The 19,987-nt window shown below is 36.3% G+C and overlaps 1 protein-coding gene across 1 annotated transcript in view; it reads right to left on the bottom strand.

Moving 5' to 3' along the window:
• The window catches only part of APOOL (apolipoprotein O like), a 76,398-nt gene that overhangs the window by 29,246 nt on the left and 27,165 nt on the right, over window positions 1–19,987 (bottom strand). Inside the window, exons 2-6 of the mRNA XM_066248978.1 lie at window positions 19,731–19,835; window positions 12,683–12,802; window positions 9,807–9,861; window positions 8,462–8,560; window positions 3,239–3,330 (exon numbers count right to left, since the gene is read on the bottom strand). Of these exons, the coding sequence (XP_066105075.1) occupies window positions 3,239–3,330; window positions 8,462–8,560; window positions 9,807–9,861; window positions 12,683–12,802; window positions 19,731–19,835 (471 nt within the window). The remainder of the gene's footprint in view (window positions 1–3,238; window positions 3,331–8,461; window positions 8,561–9,806; window positions 9,862–12,682; window positions 12,803–19,730; window positions 19,836–19,987) is intronic.

Genomic DNA, 19,987 nt, shown 5'->3' on the forward strand with positions numbered 1-19,987 from the left:
ATATCTGTTGACCATTTCTATGTCTTCTTGGGAGAAATGTCTGTTTAGGACCTCTCCCCATTTTTTAATTGGGTCATTTGTTTTATTAGTTGAGCTGTACCAGGTCTATATATTTTGGATATTAACCTCCTGATAGAGCTGTTGTCTGAAAAAATCTTCTTCCTTTCAGTTGGTGGTCTTTTTGTTTCACTGACAGTGTCTTTTGCTGTGCAGGAGCTTTTTAGTTTGATATGGTCCCCTTCATTTACATTTGCTCTTGCTTCCCTTGTCTTTGCAGTCAAATTCATGGGATATAAAATTGAAAGCAACGAACAAACAATACAAATAAACAGACAAAAACTCATAAATACAGGCCCTGACTGGTTGGCTCAGTGGTAGAGTGTCAGCTCAGTGTGTGGAAGTCCCAGGTTCAATTCCTGGCCCGGGCACACATGAGAAGCATCCATCTGCTTCTCCACCCCTCCCCCTCTCCTTCTTCTCTGTCTCTCTCTTTCCTTCCCACAGCCAAGGCTCCATTGGAGCAAAAGTTGGCCCAGGCACTGAGGATGGCTCCATGGCCCACGCCTAAGGTGCTAGAATGGCTCCAAGAGCAACGGAGCAACGCCCCAGATGGGCAGAGCATCGCCCTCTGGTGGGCATGCCAGGTGGATCCTGGTTGGGTGTATGTGGGAATCTATCTCTCTGCCTCCCTGCTTCGAACTTTGGAAAAATACCAAAAAAAACCACCAAAAAAAGAAACAAAAAACTCAGACACAGACAACTGTGTGGTGGTCACCAGAGGAAAGGAGAGGTTGGGGGGAAGGGTAAAGGGAGTCAAATATGTGGCCATGACAGGAGATTTGGGTGCTAAATACACAATGCAGTATACAGAGGATGCATTATAGAAATGTACACTTGGAACCTATATAGTTTTATTAACCAATATCACCGAATAAATGTAATTTTAAAAGTAAGAGTATTACTAAAAAAAATAACTGCTGCCAAATTAGGGGTGACCAAGACAACTGTAAAAGACTAGGAGAAATGATAAAAATCCAAAAGGATTTTACTCTCATACTATTTACAAAATGTATTTAAGAGCTTATTCTATTAAAAAAAACCAACAACAACCTAAACTGAAAACAGTAGAAGAGATATTATATATATGGCTAACTATCAGACAGGTGCTATGGACCTTCACCAGGGAGAACCATACTTATAGAGAAGTCCTACTTCAAAAGAGGAAAATGAACACACACTCATGTTTATTCTGATATACATATTTAGGAACATATTTATGATTATTAAAAAGACTTCCTATTGTGACATTTCTGATTAATTGCTAACTACTGATCATGATAATATCAAATTAGAAGGCATCTAGTATACATACACTTTTTCATATGGGCTACAGGTTGGTGAGTCACAGGGTCTCTGAAGTTCCCTATGAGCCCAGGTTAAGAACCCATGCTTATCAATATATAAACATGTATTATATATATGGTCTACTATATATAAACATATTATATCTAATATCTAATATAGCATTACATACATATATTAGAATCCACTAAATGTTACATATGACATTAATGTGTGACTGTTAAATGAAAAATAAGGGGCCCAACTCTAGAAATTTCAGTGATAATCATTATTTAACCACAGAAGAACATTTAGGAACTCATCTTAATAACTCTTTTACATAGAAATTTTAATTTAAAGACCAGCACTTCTCTTTATTTCCTTCTGTCAAAGTAAAGTTAAATTTAATGTTTCATTTTTTAATTAAAAATGAGACGTGCACCGCATATGCTCTGATCCTGTTCTTATGAAACTATATCTGCCTATTCACCTGTCTGTTTTTCTATGTCTATGCAGGCCTGAAAATATGACTAGAATATCATTCTATCAAATGTTAACACTGGATATTTTTCTGAATGGAAGAATTTCAGGGAGGGAATTAACTTTTTTCTAGACGTTTTTGTAATGCTTAAATTATTTAAGGATGAGCAGGGAGAAATTTTATTTAACAAATGATGTCATTGCTGTGAACAAAGAGAATCAGTGGCAATATTCTGCACTGGGAAGAGAAATGCACCGGAAGTCCAACACCGGAAACTGAACAAACTTTAAATGAAGTCATTGTGAAACTTTTCTGGGCCACAATTTCTTCACTGGTAGGCGAGAAAATTTGAAAGTTGAATGTAATGAGCTCAAAAGGTTTCTTTTAGCATTGAAATTATATGAATTTAATTGGCTAATTCCTGCATCAATTTTTGAAAACATTTAAAACAACAAATGCATCATTTTGTCCAACAATTATGGCAAGTATAACAAGATTTTAATTCACTGCTTTTTTCATTTGTTACAAGCTTTTATGATTTGATTACATTATAAACTACACGGGGCACTCTGTCCTTGACAATCTCAAAGTACTGAAGAGGCATTTTTATCTACAACAATAATTGAAGAGATGCTGTAATTATAATACAAGTACAGAAAGTCCTCTTGGTAACACTTTGTGGTGATTCAGCCTGAGGGGCAAATGTTAAATGTTGGTAATTATGGGAAGCAGGAAAAAACAAAATAATTGCACATCCCAACATTCTCCTTCTCACTCTGAATAGGTGTTAAAAATAAAGTAAAATACTGACAAGCTGTTCACATTATTAGGAAAATATTTGTATTTGTAGGTAAGCTCAAAAGAAAATGACCAAATAACTGTTAATAAGGATTTTCATGGAAAATGTTACTTAGTTCCAGATGGTTTCAAAATTGAGTTTGTACACGTTTCTGTATTATTTTTCTCTTTTTTCACTTTCAGAAGCCTCTGTTATGTCGTCTGGGCACCTACTAAATGGCTAGTTCTTATATGGTGTTAATCTGCTGAACTGACAGCTGCCAGCAGGTGTAATTTTCTGTTAATTAATAATTGAATTTACATAGTTCTACAATAGAGCGATATTTATCCCCATAAATTATAAATTATAATTCAGTGTCTCTGCAATTAATCCTGAAACCAGCATTTAGAATGTTGAATTATATTGAAACAAATCCATACTATTTATCTGTGATGATCATATAGTTAGCAATGGCACTTAGCATGCTGAGATGATAATGTGTTTTGCCAGTGTAACAGTTGATACTAACTGTATTTCCCTGAAAAGTATATGTTACAGATACTATGTGACATTTAAACATTGCCACACTGAGAGTTTCAACAAATACTGAAATGCAGTTTCACTTAAAGAGAACTTACCTTTGCAATTATTACGGACTGAACTGGGTAACAAACACTTGCTCCTAATGTGGCCAGGCCCAACGGATAAGCGATTTTCTTAAATCTAGAACCTAAGAAATTCAAACAAACTATTAAACTCCTAAGAGATGCTACTGGAAATTTAATGCTTTTAAAATTATAATATTATCTTTGTTCCCCTTGAAGCCATCACCCAATGTTAAATTATACACTTTAGGTAATAATACCAATCAAGATGGCAGTTACATGTCCTGAAGGATCACAATGGAATTAATAACACTTAGTTGTCATATTCAATTTAAGTATTCTCAGTTTAATATGATAATTACCTACACAAAGGAGATTGATGATTTCTTCGTTTTTAGAACTAAGTATTTGTTCATGTCCTAAACCATGTTGAATTGAAATGGACTCTCTTTATATAGCCTTTTTTTATTGTTTAAGTAGGTAAAAGATCCAACTATGCAATCAGCTAAGGACTTTAAAAAGCACATGACCCCTTTATGTCACTGATTCAGAATAGTGAAGCAATAATTTAATCATTGCAAGTAACAACTGAGATAATTCATTTCTAAGTGTCTTATCTAAGCATTTAAGGGTCATTTTCAAACTTTCTTTGACAGCAAACTCCTTTTCAGACAAAATCTTAGAGATAGAATGTCAACAGGAATTTCGTATAAAAAAACAACAACAACCTATCAATTCGGAACCACTCTGTTTAGCCTGCAGGAGGGATGCCCGTATTACGCCGAATCTGCAGTTTCCCCCTTTGCTTCCCACCACCCCGAACACATCCACAGAATCCTGGGTTCTGCAGAATAGGTTGAAACCCACCGCTCTAAGCTAGAGCTTAGTTCCAACAGACCATTGGTGCCAATCAATACGTACTTTAAATGCTTGTTGTCTGGGTAACTTGGACTCTATAAATCTGATGAGTAATTTAGATGATGAAATTTCTAATTGGGGCTAAGTACTTTCATTCTCTGAGGCAACTTGTACCAACCTTAATTTAAAAATGAAATGGGCGATAATGATACATCAGTCAAGACTAAAGAAAAAACACCTGCCAAACTTTGCAGGCAACTTTGCAGTTTAGGGAAAATGAAGACAAGTGGTACAGTATTCTTTTGTCTGCTGTAACTGTTAGTAGGAGGCCTTCTATAGTCATGTGTACAACAGACTGAGCTTGGGGGAAGTGGCTAAGTAAGCTGCTTCAACTTCTAATTTACGTTTCTTTCAATGCAGACTGGTTTTTGTGGTATTTGGAGAGGGACAGATAGGAACAGACAGACCAGAAGGGAGAGAGATGAGAAGCATTGGTTTTTCACTGACACCTTAGTTATTCATTGATTGCTTTCTCATATGTGCCTTGACTGGCAGGCCACAGCAGAGCCAGTGACTCCTTGCTCAAGCCAGCGACTTGGGCTCAAGCTAGTGACCTTGGGCTCAAGCTGGCGACCTCGGGGTCTTGAACCTGGGTCCTCCGTGTCCTGGTCTGACGCTCTATCCACTGTGCCACTGCCTGGTCAGCCTCTAGTTTGGTTCTTGATGTGTACTGACCTAACATCTCTTAATGTAAGTTCCCTTGACTGAGCCAAACTCAAATGTTCTGCTTCTAAACGGGGAAGGTGACAGTTTTTCCTGATATGCCATTTTAAATACCAAAAAGACTGACATTCATCTTTTCTCTACCTAATGTGAAAGGCTAGTCTACAATGGAATAAACTTCATTTGAGTTCAAGAACCCTAATCCTCTAAGCAGGAAAGGTCTCTAGATACAGCCACTGACTAGCTATTCACTATGTGCTATGAAACCACTGAGGGGTTTCCTTTCTCTTGATCTCTATCTGAAATCTGTAGCACAACAGTCAGACTCAACCAACAGTTTTCAATCTTCGACCATGACTCATATTAAAGAACAAAATTTAAAATCACCTATGGGCTAGCTTTGTCTCCCCTTTCCCACTGAAACAAAAGTTTCAGGACAGTTACCCATACTAAGTACAAACGCTCTGATATTTGCAATTCTTCATTTTATTTTTCATAAAATACTTCCTGAGATCAACATGTTTATTTTTCTAACATTTACTTAATTTACTTTACTAAAGTTAAGATCTGAAGTTTGAGAAACACTACATTATTCTAGCTCTGACATTTGGAGATATTGTGAATGATTGAAGGAACATTTCCCCTTAAATGGATCATCAGCTTCTCGCTGAGAACTAATACATTTTGACACATTTCTTTTAAAATTGAATATTTTGAGTCTTACTGTTACATATGGTGATCCGGTTTTCAATTTTTTCCTAATAAACATTTTGAATATGTATTCAATTAACAGTAGTTCACAGTGTTAGACTAAAAAAATGGGGTATGAGGAGCCACTGACATTAGCTATATGGAGAGTTCAAGGTCATTAGATAACATATATATACTAGACTTAAAATGTTGTAATGTTCTTATAATTCCTATAGGTTTTCTAGCTGATTAGGTATACTTGAGTTAGGGATAGTTTAAGAACTAAAATTGGGCAAATCAAGCAGAAAGTTAACTGATATCAGATTCTAGACTGGTTCGGAACTGTGACTTCCAAACTAATGTAATTTAGTTGGGGGACAACGACTGACAATTGAGTTGTGGACACAGGATGCATGGAAGGTGACCAAAATGGCTGCTGATCAGAGAACCACTTTTGGGGGCTTGACTGAGGAGAGGCAGTAGCATTGCCTGAGACAGCTCTACAGCCACAGGTGGAAGACGGGCAAATACAAAATTCACCCCATGTTTATGAAAGCGAGGTGTCCAGCTGTGTGCAGAAAAAGAATCAGCAGAGTACGGCCAACACTGCCATTCCTACAAAGGCCTGCTTGTGAGGCTGGCTCTTGGCTGGCATCTGGGAACGTGATTGGTAATTAGTTCCCTACATTGGCAGAAAACGCTAAATGGTTCATGCAAATAACATGGTTCACAATGAACTACTTTCCTTCGAGGAGCCTGGAATTTGGGTAGATGCTCGACAGCCAGTACTTATGGGACCAGCATTAAGGAATAACCTTGGTCACTCAGCCTCTGATGAGCTTCTCTGGTTGACATCTCACATGTTTTGTCAAGTCATTTGCAGGGGATTTATATATATATTTATTTATTTATTTATTTATTTATTTATTTATTTATTTACAGAGACAGAGAGTCAGAGAGAGGGATAGACAGGGACAGAGAGACAGGAACGGAGAGAGATGAGAAGCATCAATCATCAGTTTTTCGTTGTGACACCTTAGTTGTTCATTGATTGCTTTCTCATATGTGCCTTGACCGTGGGCCTTCAGCAGACCGAGTAACCCCTTGTTCGAGCCAGAGACCTTGGGTCCAAGCTGGTGAGCTTTGCTCAAACCAGATGAGCCCGCGCTCAAGCTGGCGACCTCGGGGTCTCGAACCTAGGTCCTCTGCATCCCAGTCCAATGCTCTATCCACTGTGCCACTGTCTGGTCAGGCATTAGCAGGGTATTTAAGCGCATCTCATATGACTCTGAGCAGAGGACTCTTGGGAGCCGGTACCTGGTTTCCTCTATGCTCTGCCCTGTGTGCCTTTTCCCTTTGTTGACTTACTTTGCATCCTTTCCCTGTAACAAACCTGAGCCATGAATCTGATGACGGCCTGACCCCTGAGCCCTCTGAGATTTCCTAGCTAACGGAAAGACCTTGAGTTGGTCTCGGGGATACTTTACACAAGTAGTATAGTTGGAAAGAAGGACAACTTTGGTAGAGATAAGAGTGCAATGACGGGGAAAAGAAATCAAATACATCCAAGTCCCATGTGCTCAAAGTAGCGAGTGTCTACTTTCCAAACTGCATTTTGAGTTGGCTGATGTCAGTTCCAGCAATCTTGGAACCAAGAACAAATATATTTTTTTTCTCAGACGTCAGTATCTCTGTCTCAGATCCTTAATATAGCCTCCAGGAAATTGGTTGTCATGACTAAGCAGGGAGAAGTAGTTTGAGTGGTTAGTACACATTTTTATATTATCATAAAATTCTAAAGACCTTTTTCTTTTTGACAGCTAGAGACTATTAAGATCTTTAAAAAAACAGTTATCTAGAAAATGAGAAAGAAAATGAGAAATTACAATATTCATAAGGATAGCTATATAGTCTTAAATATTTTATTTTAAAATGATAATACAGGGAATTCAACCTTTTTGGTGTATAGTTCTCTCCAAATTAATAGATGTATAGAGTTGTGTGACCACCATGACAATCAGCATATAGACAGCTCTATTGTCTCTACAAATAACTCAGGCTATCACTTTTATTCATACCTTCTCCCTATTCTTAACCTCTGGGAACCACAGACCTGTTCTTTGTCACAGTAGTTTCGTCTCTTTGAGAAAGCCTCTAAAATGGAATCATACAATATTAAACTTTCCTGAAATGGCTTCTTTAACTCAGATTTATCAAGATGGCTGCATGTGTCAGTGTTATTCCTCCTGTTGCCCGAGCAGTATTCCTTTGTGTGGATGTGCCCAGCTAGTTTATTGTGAATGACATTTGTTCCCAATTTTAGATGACGATGAAGAGTTGTTTGTACATTGTGGTAGATAGAGGTTTGTCATTTCTCCTGGATAAACCTCCAGGAGTGGGATTACTGGGTCTCAATGTAAGTGTATGTTTAACTTTGTGACAAAGTTTTCTCAAACTATTTTCCAGAATGGCTGTATCATTTTGTATTCCCACCGACAGTGAATGAGAGTTTCTGTTGCTCAACATTATCAAATATACTTGGTATAGTTAATGGATTTTTTAAATGTTTATCTTAGTGATTTGAGAGAGAGAGAGAGAAAGACAGGAACATCGAGCTGCTCCTGTATGTGCCCTGATTGGGGATTGAACTAGCATACTCTACCCTTCAGGGCGATGCTCTAGTCAACCTAGCTATCCGGCCAGGCCATAGTCTTTTTAATTTTAGACATTCTAATAGGTGTGTAGTGGTATCTCCTTATGGTTTTCATCAAGTAATGATGTTGAACATCTTTTGGAATAGCTATATTCTTGAAAACACTAAAAGTTTTTAAGAGTAATTGTGCCCTATTATATAATTTAAATATTTAAAGGTAGCTTATCCTGATAATATTCAATAAAGGATATGAGATTTTGCTTTGACAATAAAATTCAGAAATTAATATAACAAAGTTGAAAAAGAATATACATATATTTTTTAAATCCTACCTTTTCTCGCTGAAACCAAGCCGGCCAATCCTGAAACTGTAATCACTCCAAGCTTCGGAAGAAAATCTCGTGGTGGATTCTTCAGATAAACATATGCATCTCAAGAAATCAGTTAAAAGTGAATATAAATGACTTATTACAACTGGACATTCTATATAGATAAAGTGCAAAAAATTTAGACATAATAGCAGATGGTTTAAACACTTCAAAAAGGCTAAACAGAATAATGACTTGAGCAGCAAAAAGCTAGTTATAATAGTTACTTATTACAAAATTAATCTTCCTTCCAAAGCTAATTTCATGATATTTGTTTCCTTAATAATACAAGCCACTATTACTCTTCCGTGAACTACAATGCGAGAGTCCCATACCATAATATGGATTACTATAAAGTCAATTCCTGATTGTATAAATTTTGTATATCTATCAAAAAAATGATTCTGGCTTTATTTGCTCAAACAGTGGTAGGATCTGGTAAGACTTAAAATAGATACTTTATAGGGAACTTTCAATAACAGTCTAAAGACACATGCAGCTACTAGGCCCTGCAGGGCACTACTGCCTCGTAACCTCAGAGCTGCTGTTGATCTTGGTTAAACCAAGAAGATCACGATGAAGAGTGAATCTCGAGAAAAAGAAGATGGAGAGTGGACAGAAGTCTCGATCTCTTGGCTTTTTAGATATTTAAATTGTATTGGTTCTCTGTGGTCCAAAACCACATTCCTCTATGCTAACTAATTATTTAAAAGCAATCACTTATTTAATCATATTTCTCAAGATGATGGATGAGGAATATAATCTGGACTTAATTCTCATGTATGTTACATAATGATTATATATATATATATATATATATATATATATATATATATATATATCTCATCAGTATCATGGAGACTTGTAAATTTTAGCTGATCTCTGTGTCCTCCATATACTCATTTTGACAATTGGCTTAGGCCAATATATTATGAGGATATAATCTAAAAGAGCCTCAGAGCAGATGCTGCCGCTTACAAGATATGCAGCCTTGGTAACCAACTCAATCTTTCTAAAGCTCAATTTCCTCATCTATAAAAGGGGAATAAGTAGAATACTAACCGTCACAAAACTGCTATACCAACTAAATTAGATAAATTACGTAAAATACTTAGCATACAATTATAGCCAAAAAATTATAGGTACTATTGCTTTATTTATTATTATCATAAACTGCTATGCAAAGTATCCTTACAGTTGTCAAAACAGACAATGGAGGAGATACCATGCTTATTTTGTTCACATTAAAAACCTCACAAGGTAAAAAGAAAATAGAACATTCCTAATTATAAATGGTTCGCCCACCTACCTTTTCCAAATTGTACTGTATCCATTATTCCATTTTTCACAAAGACATAAACACCCTATGCAAAAATGGGAAAAAGGATATTTACATTTTTGAAAATGCTGATAATTAAATCAAATAGCTGACATCGCTCAGATTTAACTAAAACGTTGACTTAGCATTGCACCCAAATTGAATTTCCCTATTCATTCTGTGCCAGGGCATTTGTTGAACGTCGCTTCTCTTCAGTTCTTGGTTTTCACTCTCTTTAACATGGCTAATACTTGTTGACTATTTTCCTCACATAAGTAAAGTACTGCTTATAAAATAATAAGAACAGCTCATATAAAAATTATTGCAGAAACACAAAGATTTATCATCTGATTTTATAATGGCCTAGAAAACTGGCTGGAATTTCAATAAAGCATAAAGACAGGTAGATTTCAGCTTAGAAGCAAGATCTGATTAATAAAGATGCAGCAGCAACATCTTAATGATTTGTGGAGAATAAAACAACAAAAAGCCTAAAGAAAAGTTCATCTCCCTTTTTAAAGTGTGCATTAGAATGAGGAAAAAAAATCTAATTAAGACATTTATTTCAGGATAGAAATCACCCCACACAGGCTAGTATCCATCTTGTTTTTAAATAGCCACACACATTGTCTATAAACCAAGATTAATTAACCCATGGAGGGATTAAAGCTTTAAATCAAATTTTTTTCCTCTTACCTGATTCCAACTAATTTATTTTAATGCAAAAAAAAATAGTTAAACACATTTATTGAGTGATAGGCACTATCTCAATTACATCCGGAGAAAAATGAAGCAGGAAATGACTTATCCACTATAACTGCCCATAGCTGTGCTGTACTCCATTGAAGGAACCAGAAAACACAATCTAAATATATGGTCTCCTTTAGAATAGATGCTAACAAACCATGGGATTAAACACTTTTTTCAAAGCAAAGAAAATAGAAATAAGTATATTAGATGGGAAGGGAATAAGTTATTGTTATTGAGATAGCTTGGTATTAGTAATTTTGTCTCGGATATTTTTATGTTGCTCAGACCCACACAGGTTGATTCTGTTCACTGTGGTTTCCGGCTGTATGAGCCAGCATAGTCCCTGACTGCCACTGAGCTACTTCTCTTTAGGGACTGTCGCCGGAGAAAATTTCACCTTCATATAATACCTACTGACAAGTTAATTGGGAAATCTTGTAACTGTCAGTTCTGAAAAAAATTCCCTTAGCTGTGTTTAGGAATTCACTTTTACCACTAGGGGACACTGTTCTCTAAATTTCAAAACATCGTCAAGGAGTTGGAGTAGAAACTGAATTTGCTCTACATGGTTCTAAGTTTAATGCAGAATGTAATTTGACTCAGAAGTAATTTTTAAAAAATTATATTACATTGTAAGAGGAAAATTAGAGAAGGAACATTCTTTGCATCAAAGATGAAACGCATTCCAAAGTGTCCTTCTTCAACCTAATTATTTCAGCATATTAACAGAATATAAAGTTCTTCTAGCCTTAAATTGGGTGATAGCTGTAATAGCCATTTAAGTATCTCTGAGGAACAATTTACCTCATTGAAAACAACTTTGAGAACAGTAAGGAAAATTAGGTCTCCGGAGATTAAAGTGTGAATCATCTAATCGCTGGCATGATTCAGACCCTAATTAGTTAAGACATTTCCCTCTGAGATGAAACTATCACAAATGTGTACGTAGTTCAACTAGTGCTATAAGAATTATTTGACAGGCACAAGTTTTCAAAAATAACACCACATGTTCAGCAGATGTTTTAAATATCATCTGGAATGGCTAAAATGGACAGATTTGGTATTTCAATCAGATCATTTAGAATTTTCTTTTGTTAAAGAATGGATTAGAAAGAAAGCACAGAGGTTCACAATTGGAGAGGCTACACTGGAAATAAACCTGTGTAGCTATTAGGTCTGAATTAGGAAAACAACAGTAGCAACATAATCATTATGATGTTGACACTGGCGATGTGGACGCTGACACATGCCAACACGATAATGAAACATTAGCATTGCAGCAACTTACTCCATGCCCTACTGCTGGGTACCACTGACTGAAGGCTAACTAGTAAAATAAAGTGAATTCTATTTTGCCCAATAGCTGACCACAGTCAGATTGGTTTTATGAGCTAAAATGAAACAAGTGAAAACTGTGCTTCGTCAAATAAGAAACAATTCAGAAGTAATCCCAGAGCCTCATGTGACAGGCCAAACAATGCTTTGTACAGGATACGTGACCTAAGCACTTGTTGGACTACTTTAATCTATGAAGTAGTCCTACAGTAGAAAAATACGGCCACAAATTATTTGCTGCTACTTGTACTGAGGGGTGGCATTTCTCCCCGTCCCTTTAAAACTAGACTTAACAATGGGATGCTGTAGAAGTGACTTTCTTGAGGATTGGTGAGAAACTGGGCTAACCCTGCATAGGGCCTCCTGTAACCTTGTCTGTGGGAGCCCTGAACTGCCCATGTAGGTTATCCGGCCACCTTGCACAAGAGGCCATGTGTAGGTCCTTTAGTCAACATTTCCAGCTGAGGCCAGCCTTCTAGCATAGGGGACAAGTTGACAGAGCTGACCGTGAAGCTGCTTGGACCCTGTCAATCAGCCCAGTCACCTGATGGTTGCCACTGAGTCACCTCTGTGAACACCGCATGCAACAGAAGAATCACGTGGCTCAACTCCAATCACATCTCTGATTAACAAAATCACGAAATTTAATAGAATGGTGGTTGTTTTAAACAACTAAGTTCGGGGGGAGTTTGCTCCATACAGATGGGGAACTGGAACAACTATATAGCATGCAATACAAATCGGAAACCTCCCAGACTGAACAACCATTAGAATAAGCTTACCTTGCACCAGCTAATATAACGACCAGTCGTTGTGCGGACGGAAGCAAAGCCCATTTGTAAATTACCAGGCTGCTCTTCAATATATTTAGATTGCAGAGGCGGTGGAGTATATATGGGAAGCTAGAGGCAAAATAACAAAGAAAAACAAAAACAAAAACCACTTCAGGTCAAAAATATAAAATAGCTGAAATTACTTTTCCAACAGTAGAGCAGAATAGGACTCCTCATTCCTGCAAAAAACTGATGATACATATACATTTTAGTTAAATTCATAGACTTGACATTGGTTAATACGAGTATACAGGTGTCAGGTGTACAGCTCTAGAATACATCACCTATACAGTCTACTGTGTGTTCATCTCCCCAAGTCAAGTCTCCTTCCCTCCCCATTTCCCTCCTTTATCCTTCCTTCCTGCCCACGCTACCTTTCCTCTGTTAATCACCATGCTGCTATCGGTGTCTTATGAGTTTTCTGCTTTTGTTTGTACTTCCTTAATACTTTCAGCTTTTTGACACAGCCCCACAAACCCCTCGAACAGCTGTTAGTCTGCTTTCTCTGAGTCTGTTTCTATGTGGTTTGTTAGTTTATTGTGTTCATTAGATTCCACATATGAGTGAAATCACATGGCACCTGTCTTTCACTGGCTGGGTTAAATCATTTAGCATAATGCTCTCCAGGTCCACCCATGCCATCGCAAAAGGTAAGGTTTTCTTTTTATGGTAGCATAGTATTCCATTGTGTGTATGTACCACAGCTTTTCTACCCACTTATCTACTGATGGGCACTTGGGCGGCTTCTACATCTTGGCTATTGTAAAGAATGCTGCAACGAACATAGGGGTACATTTATTCTTTTAAATTACTTTTTAGGTTTCTTTGGATATATTCCCAGAAATGGAACTACAGGGTCATAAGGCAGTTTCATTTTTGAGGAAATCCTATACTGCTTCCCACAGTGGCTGCACCAGTCTGCATTCCCCCGAACACTGCATGAGGGTTCCCCTTTCTCCACATCCTCACTAACACTTGTTTGTTGATTTATTGATGATAGCCATTCTGAAAGGTGTGACGTGATATCCCTCTGTAGTTTTAAGTTGCATTTCTCTGATGATTAGTGATGTTGGACATCTTTTCATACGTCTATTGGCCATCTGTATGTCCTCTTTGCAGAAGTGTCTGTTCAGGTCCTCTACCCATTTTATAATTGGATTGTATTTTTTTTGGAGGGAGTTGAGTTGTATAAGCTCTTGACAAGTTAACCTCTTATCAGATGTATCATTGATGAACATGTTCTCTCATTCAGAGGTTTTTCTTTTAATTTTGGTAATGGTTTCCTTTGTTGTACAAAAGATTTTTAGCTAGCTGTAGTGCCATTTGTTTATTTCTCTTTTTTTCACCTTGCCTGAGACAATGTATCAAAAATATTGCTATGAGAAACTTTCAAGATTTTACTGCCTACATTTTCTTCTAGGATTTTTATGTTTCTCAGTCTAACATATAAGTTCTTAATCCATTTTAAAATAATTTTTGTATATGGTGTAGGAAGGTAGCCTGGTTTCATTTTTTTTGCATGTTATCTGTCCACTTTTCCCGATACAATTTATTGAATAAACTACCTTTACCCCATGGTATGTTTTGCCTCCTTTGTCCAGTATTAATTGACCATAAAGGCACAAGTTTATTTCTCAGCTCTCTATTCTGTTCTATTGATTTTTGCCTGTTTTTATGTTAGTACCTTGGTGTTTTGACTACTATGTATAGCATGGTGACTATAATTAACAACACTATATTGTAGACCTGCAATTTGCTAAGAGAATAACTCTAAGTGTTAATATACACACACAAGAAAATGGTAACTATGCGAAATGACAAATATGTTAATTAGCTTGACTGTGGTGATCATTTCACAATGTGTGTGTATATATTGATCCGTTAAAATATCAAGCTGTACACCTTCAAGATATACAATTCTTATTTATCAAATATATCACTATAAAGCTGAAAATATATTTCAACACTACTATGAGAATTCTATCTCCATTCAAGGAAGAAAAATCTCATTATGGAGTGTCTAAATACAACTTGCTTGTACTTGATTAGAAATTACAATTAGATTCAGTAAGCTGTAAAACCACATTTAAATTAAATTGAATGAATGTAACTAGACCTCCAATATCAATATTCTCCCCTGTTATCTTTTGGTGAAAACAAGTAAATGACAAGAAAATGAGTTAAACTCGTATTATAGAAATATTTTAAAAAGAATCATCCAGTGATAGCTAATCACATATACACACAGCAGTCACTATAAAGAGTTGAACACTGCAAATTTTGTGATTTAAAAAAAATGATCACCCCACGTCTTCCCAGAGTTTTCTAGTAAAGAGATACTCAAATATATTCACCAGATGGTATTTAATAAGTCAAGGGTATATTGGTACTTTTAAAAAAGATGTTTTAAAAGATGAATTGAACTAAGAAAGAACATTCTGGTTAGCTACAAGTTTACCAGAAGATTCAATTAACCAGAACACCTCATCCTTACAGTGTTTTGGTTAGTAGAGGTTTTAATGTAAATAGATGCAAACAGAAGCATAACTCACTTTACATAATGAAAGTACAGTACTTGGAAATATCACATGTAAATCATATTTTCATTTCTCCAGAAATTCTCAATTTCTCAAGGAATGGGTCTTGACTTTGGAAATAGTCCCTAGGACTTAGCACACCGATTTTAACAAGTTAACTAAGCTTGATTTAAAATATATTGGGGAGCCTGACCTGTGGTGGTGCAGTGGGTAAAGCATTGATCTGGAATGCTGAGGTCGCCTGTTCAAAACCCTGGGCTTGCCTGGTCAAGGCACATATGGGAGTTGGTACTTCCTGCTCCTCCCCCCTTCTCTCTCTCTCTCTTGCTCTCACTCTCTCCTCTCTCTAAAATGAGTAAAATCTAAAAAATAATACACTGGGGAAAACACTATATATGAAGAAATCTTGTGGAATCTATAATATAGTAAAGAGTACAAATTTATTTTAAAAATCAGAAATATGCAAATTCAGCTACTTGGGACCTTCCTACCTAGATTTTGAGCTTTTCAAAGATGGGCTAGCTAAGTTAAGGTTAAAAACATCACCCCTCAGACTAAAAATGGAGAAAGAATACTGAGAGCAGGTTGGCAGGGAAGTGAATATTTACACTTAAAAAAATGCTAACCCTCACGAATGTGTTTGGCAGAGAATGATCATGAAAGTGAAGGAACTAAAAGCTGTGGACATTTGAATAATGACTAAAGCTCCTAAAATACTTATCCAGGAAGTGAAAGTAATTTAAGTGTAATTGACATCTGGAGAGTTGTTTGGTAGAAGAGAGATGGAATCTTTCTGTGCCGAACCAATGTCAAAGATACAGAGTGAGTGGGCAGAACTTAGTACATGACTCAGGTTTGTTTACCTAAGGAAGGAACTTGAATTGAGTAAGAGCTCTCAGCAAATTGAACTGGCTGCCTTGGGTTCCTTTTCCACAGTTTTATTTATACAGAAGATAAATGGTCACTTAGTGTACCTACCATAGATGCAATCAGAGTGATATACAGAAGGCTGAAAGAAAAGAACAGCAATTAAAGCCCAAATGTAGTAGAAGGAAGGAAATAATAAAGGTCAGAGCAGAAATAAATGACATAGAGGCTAAAGAAACAATACAGAGGATCAATGAAACTAGGAGCTGGATCTTTGAAAAGGTAAACAAGATCGATCAACCTTTAACTAGATTCACCAATTAAAAAAGAGAGGACTCAAATAAATAAAATTAGAAATGAGAGTGAAGAAATAACAACTGACACAACAGAAATACAAAATATTGTAAGAAAATAGTATGAAGAACTGTATGCCAAAAAACCAGACAACCTAGATGAAATGCACAAATTCCTCGCAACATACAATCTTCCAAAAATCAATCTGGAAGAATCAGAAAACCTGGACAGACCAATGACACCAAATGAGATCGAAACAGTTATCAAAAAACTCCCAACAAAGCCTGATGGCTTCACAAGTGAATTCTACTAAATATTCAAAGAAGAACTAACTCTTATCCTTCTCAAGCTATTTCAAAAAATTCAAGAGGAAGGAAGATTTGCAAGCTCCTTTTATGAGGCGAGCATAATTCTGATTCCAAAACCAGGCAAAGACAACACAAAGAAAGAAAATTATAGGCCAATATCCCTGATGAATAGAGATGCTAAAATCCTCAAAAAAATATTAGCAAACCAGATCCAACAATATATGGAAAAAATCATACATCACGATCAAGTAGGATTTATTCTGGGGAGGCAAGGCTGGTACAATATTCGCAAATCAATCAATGTGATTCATCACATAAACAAAAGGAAGGAGAAAAACCACATGATAATTTCATAAGATGCAGAAAAAGCATTTGATAAAATCCAGCACCCATTCATGATCAAAACTCTCAGCAAAGTGGGAATACAGGGAACATACCTCAACATGATAAAGGCCATCTATGACAAACCCACAGCCTACATCATACTCAATGGGTAAAAATTAAAAGCAATCTCCTTAAGATCAGGAACAAGGCAGGGGTGCCCCCTTTCACCACTCTTATTCAACATAGTCCTGGAAGTCCTAGCCACAGCAATCAGACAAGAAGAAGAAATAAAAGGCATTCAAGTTGGAAATGAAAAAGTAAAACTATCATTATTTGCAGATGATATGATATTGTATATAGAAAACCCTAAAGTTTCAGTCAAAAAGCTACTGGACCTGATAAACGAATTCAGCAAAGTGGCAGGATATAAAATTAATACTCAGAAACCAGAGGCATTTTTATACACCAACAATGAACAGTCAGAAAGAGAAATTAAGGAAACAATCCCCTTCACTATTACAACCAAAAAAAAAAAAAAAGTACCTAGGAGTACATTTAACCAAGGAGACTAAAGACTTGTACTCGGAAAATTATAAAACATTGATAAAAGAAATCAAGGAAGATACAAACAAGTGGAAGCACATACTGTGCTCATGGTTAGGAAGAATAAACATCATTAAAATGTATATATTACCCAAAGCAATCTATAAATTCAATGCAATACCAATTAAAATACCAATGACATACTTCAAAGATATAGATCACATATTCCAAAAATTTATATGGAACCAAAAGAGAACATGAATAGCTTCAGCAATCTTAAAAAAGAAGAATAAAGTGGGAGGTATCACTTCCTGATATCAAGTTATACTACAAGGTCATTGTACTCAAAACAACCTGGTACTGTCATAAGAACAGGCATATAGATCAATAGAACAGAACAGAGAACCCAGAAATAAATCCACAGCTCTATGGACAACTGATATTTGACAAAGGAGGTAAGGGCATACAATGAAGTAAAGACAGCCTCTTTAATAAATGGTGTTGGGAAAATTGGACAGCTACCTGCAAAAAAAATGAAACTAGACCACCAACTTACACCACTCACAAAAATAAACTCAAAATGGATAAAAGACTTAAATGTAAGCCGTGAAACCCTAAGCATCTTAGAAGAAAACATAGGCAGTAAGCTCTCCGACATCTCTCACAGCAATATATTTGCTGATTTATCTCCACAGGCAAGTGAAATAAGACAGGATAAACAAATGGGACTATATCAAACTAAAAAGCTTTTGCACAGCTAAAGACAATAAGACAAACTACACAATGAGAGAACATATTTGAGAGTACGTCTGATAAGGGGTTAATAACCAAAATTTATAAAGAACTTGTAAATCTCAACACCAGGAAGACAAACAACCCAATCAAAAAATGGGAAAAAGAAATGAATTAGACACTTCTCCAAAGAGGACAAAGAAATGGCCAATAGGCATATGAAAAAATGCTCAACATTATTAATCATTAGAGAAATGCAAATTAAAACCACAATGAGATATCACCTCACACCAGTCAGAATGGCGCTCATCAACAAAACAACACAGAATAAGTGCTGGCAAGGATGTGGAGAAAAAGGAACCCTCCTGCACTGCTGGTGGGAATGCAGACTGGTGCAGCCACTGTGGAAAACAGTATGCAGATTCTTCAAAAAATTGAAAATCGAACTGCCTTTTGACCCAGCTATCCCACTTTTAGGAATATACCCCAAGAACACCATAGACCTGCTCCAAAAGGAGAAATGCACCCCCATGTTTGTGGCAGCATTGTTCACAATAGCGAAGATCTGGAAACAGCCCAAGTGTCTGTCAGAGAATGAGTGGATTAAAAAGCTTTGGTACATATATACTATGGAATACTACTCAGCCATTAGAAATGGTGACATCGGGTCATTTACAATAACATGGATGGACCTTGATAACACTATACAGGGTGAAATAAGTAAATCAGAAAAAACTAAAAACTATATGAATCCATACATAGATGGGACATAAAAATGAGACTCGGAGACATGGACAAGAATGTGATAACGGGGGTGGGGTGGGGTGTGGGGGTTTGCACGAGGCGAGGAAGGAGAGAGGGGCGTGGGGGGAGGGGGGGCACAAAGAAAACCAGTTAGTAGGTGACGGAAGACAATTTGACTTTGGGGGAGGGGTATACAGCATAATCAAATGTCAAAATAATCTGGAGATGTTTTCTCTCAACATATGTACCCGATTTATCAATGTCACTGCATTAAATTTAATAATAATAGAAAAACATTGAACATCATTTTCAAAAATGAAATCTTAATGAATTTCTTAAACAAAAGCTTTCAAATATCAGATATAACTGTATACATTTTTCCAGAAAGAAAAATCAGACTGTTTAAAAGTATTAAGACCCTGTACCCTTCACTGATTATTCACTGAGAAAAAACACCTGTGGTTTTTCCTTGGAATTAGGATTTTAGAGGTTTGGGCTAAATTTTTTATTCTCAACTTAGAAAATGTGCCTAACAAATACTTCAAAAAAATTTTTTTTGATGAATAGAAGTAACAACATCATAATAAAAAACTTATTTTATCATATTTCTGTTATAAAAAAATTCACAAACATTTGTGGGCAAGTTACCTGCTCTGGTTTCACCAGCTGCTTTTTGGATTCCTCTTCGTTGGCTGCATGCACACTTACAGACGCAAACATCAGACCTGTGGGCACCGCCGCTAATTTTCCCATCTGAGGACAATATTTCAAAAAAATATTTCTAATTAAAGTTACCCATCTTCCATTTCCTAATCAATTTTTTAGTCATGTGGGTTTCACTTAACCTTTAAACTTATTTCAAACTCAAGCATTACAAGTTACTTCTTCAAACATTTTTAAAATAT

This window comes from Saccopteryx bilineata, chromosome X, assembly GCF_036850765.1.
Source record: "Saccopteryx bilineata isolate mSacBil1 chromosome X, mSacBil1_pri_phased_curated, whole genome shotgun sequence".
NCBI classification, from domain to species: Eukaryota; Metazoa; Chordata; class Mammalia; order Chiroptera; family Emballonuridae; genus Saccopteryx; species Saccopteryx bilineata.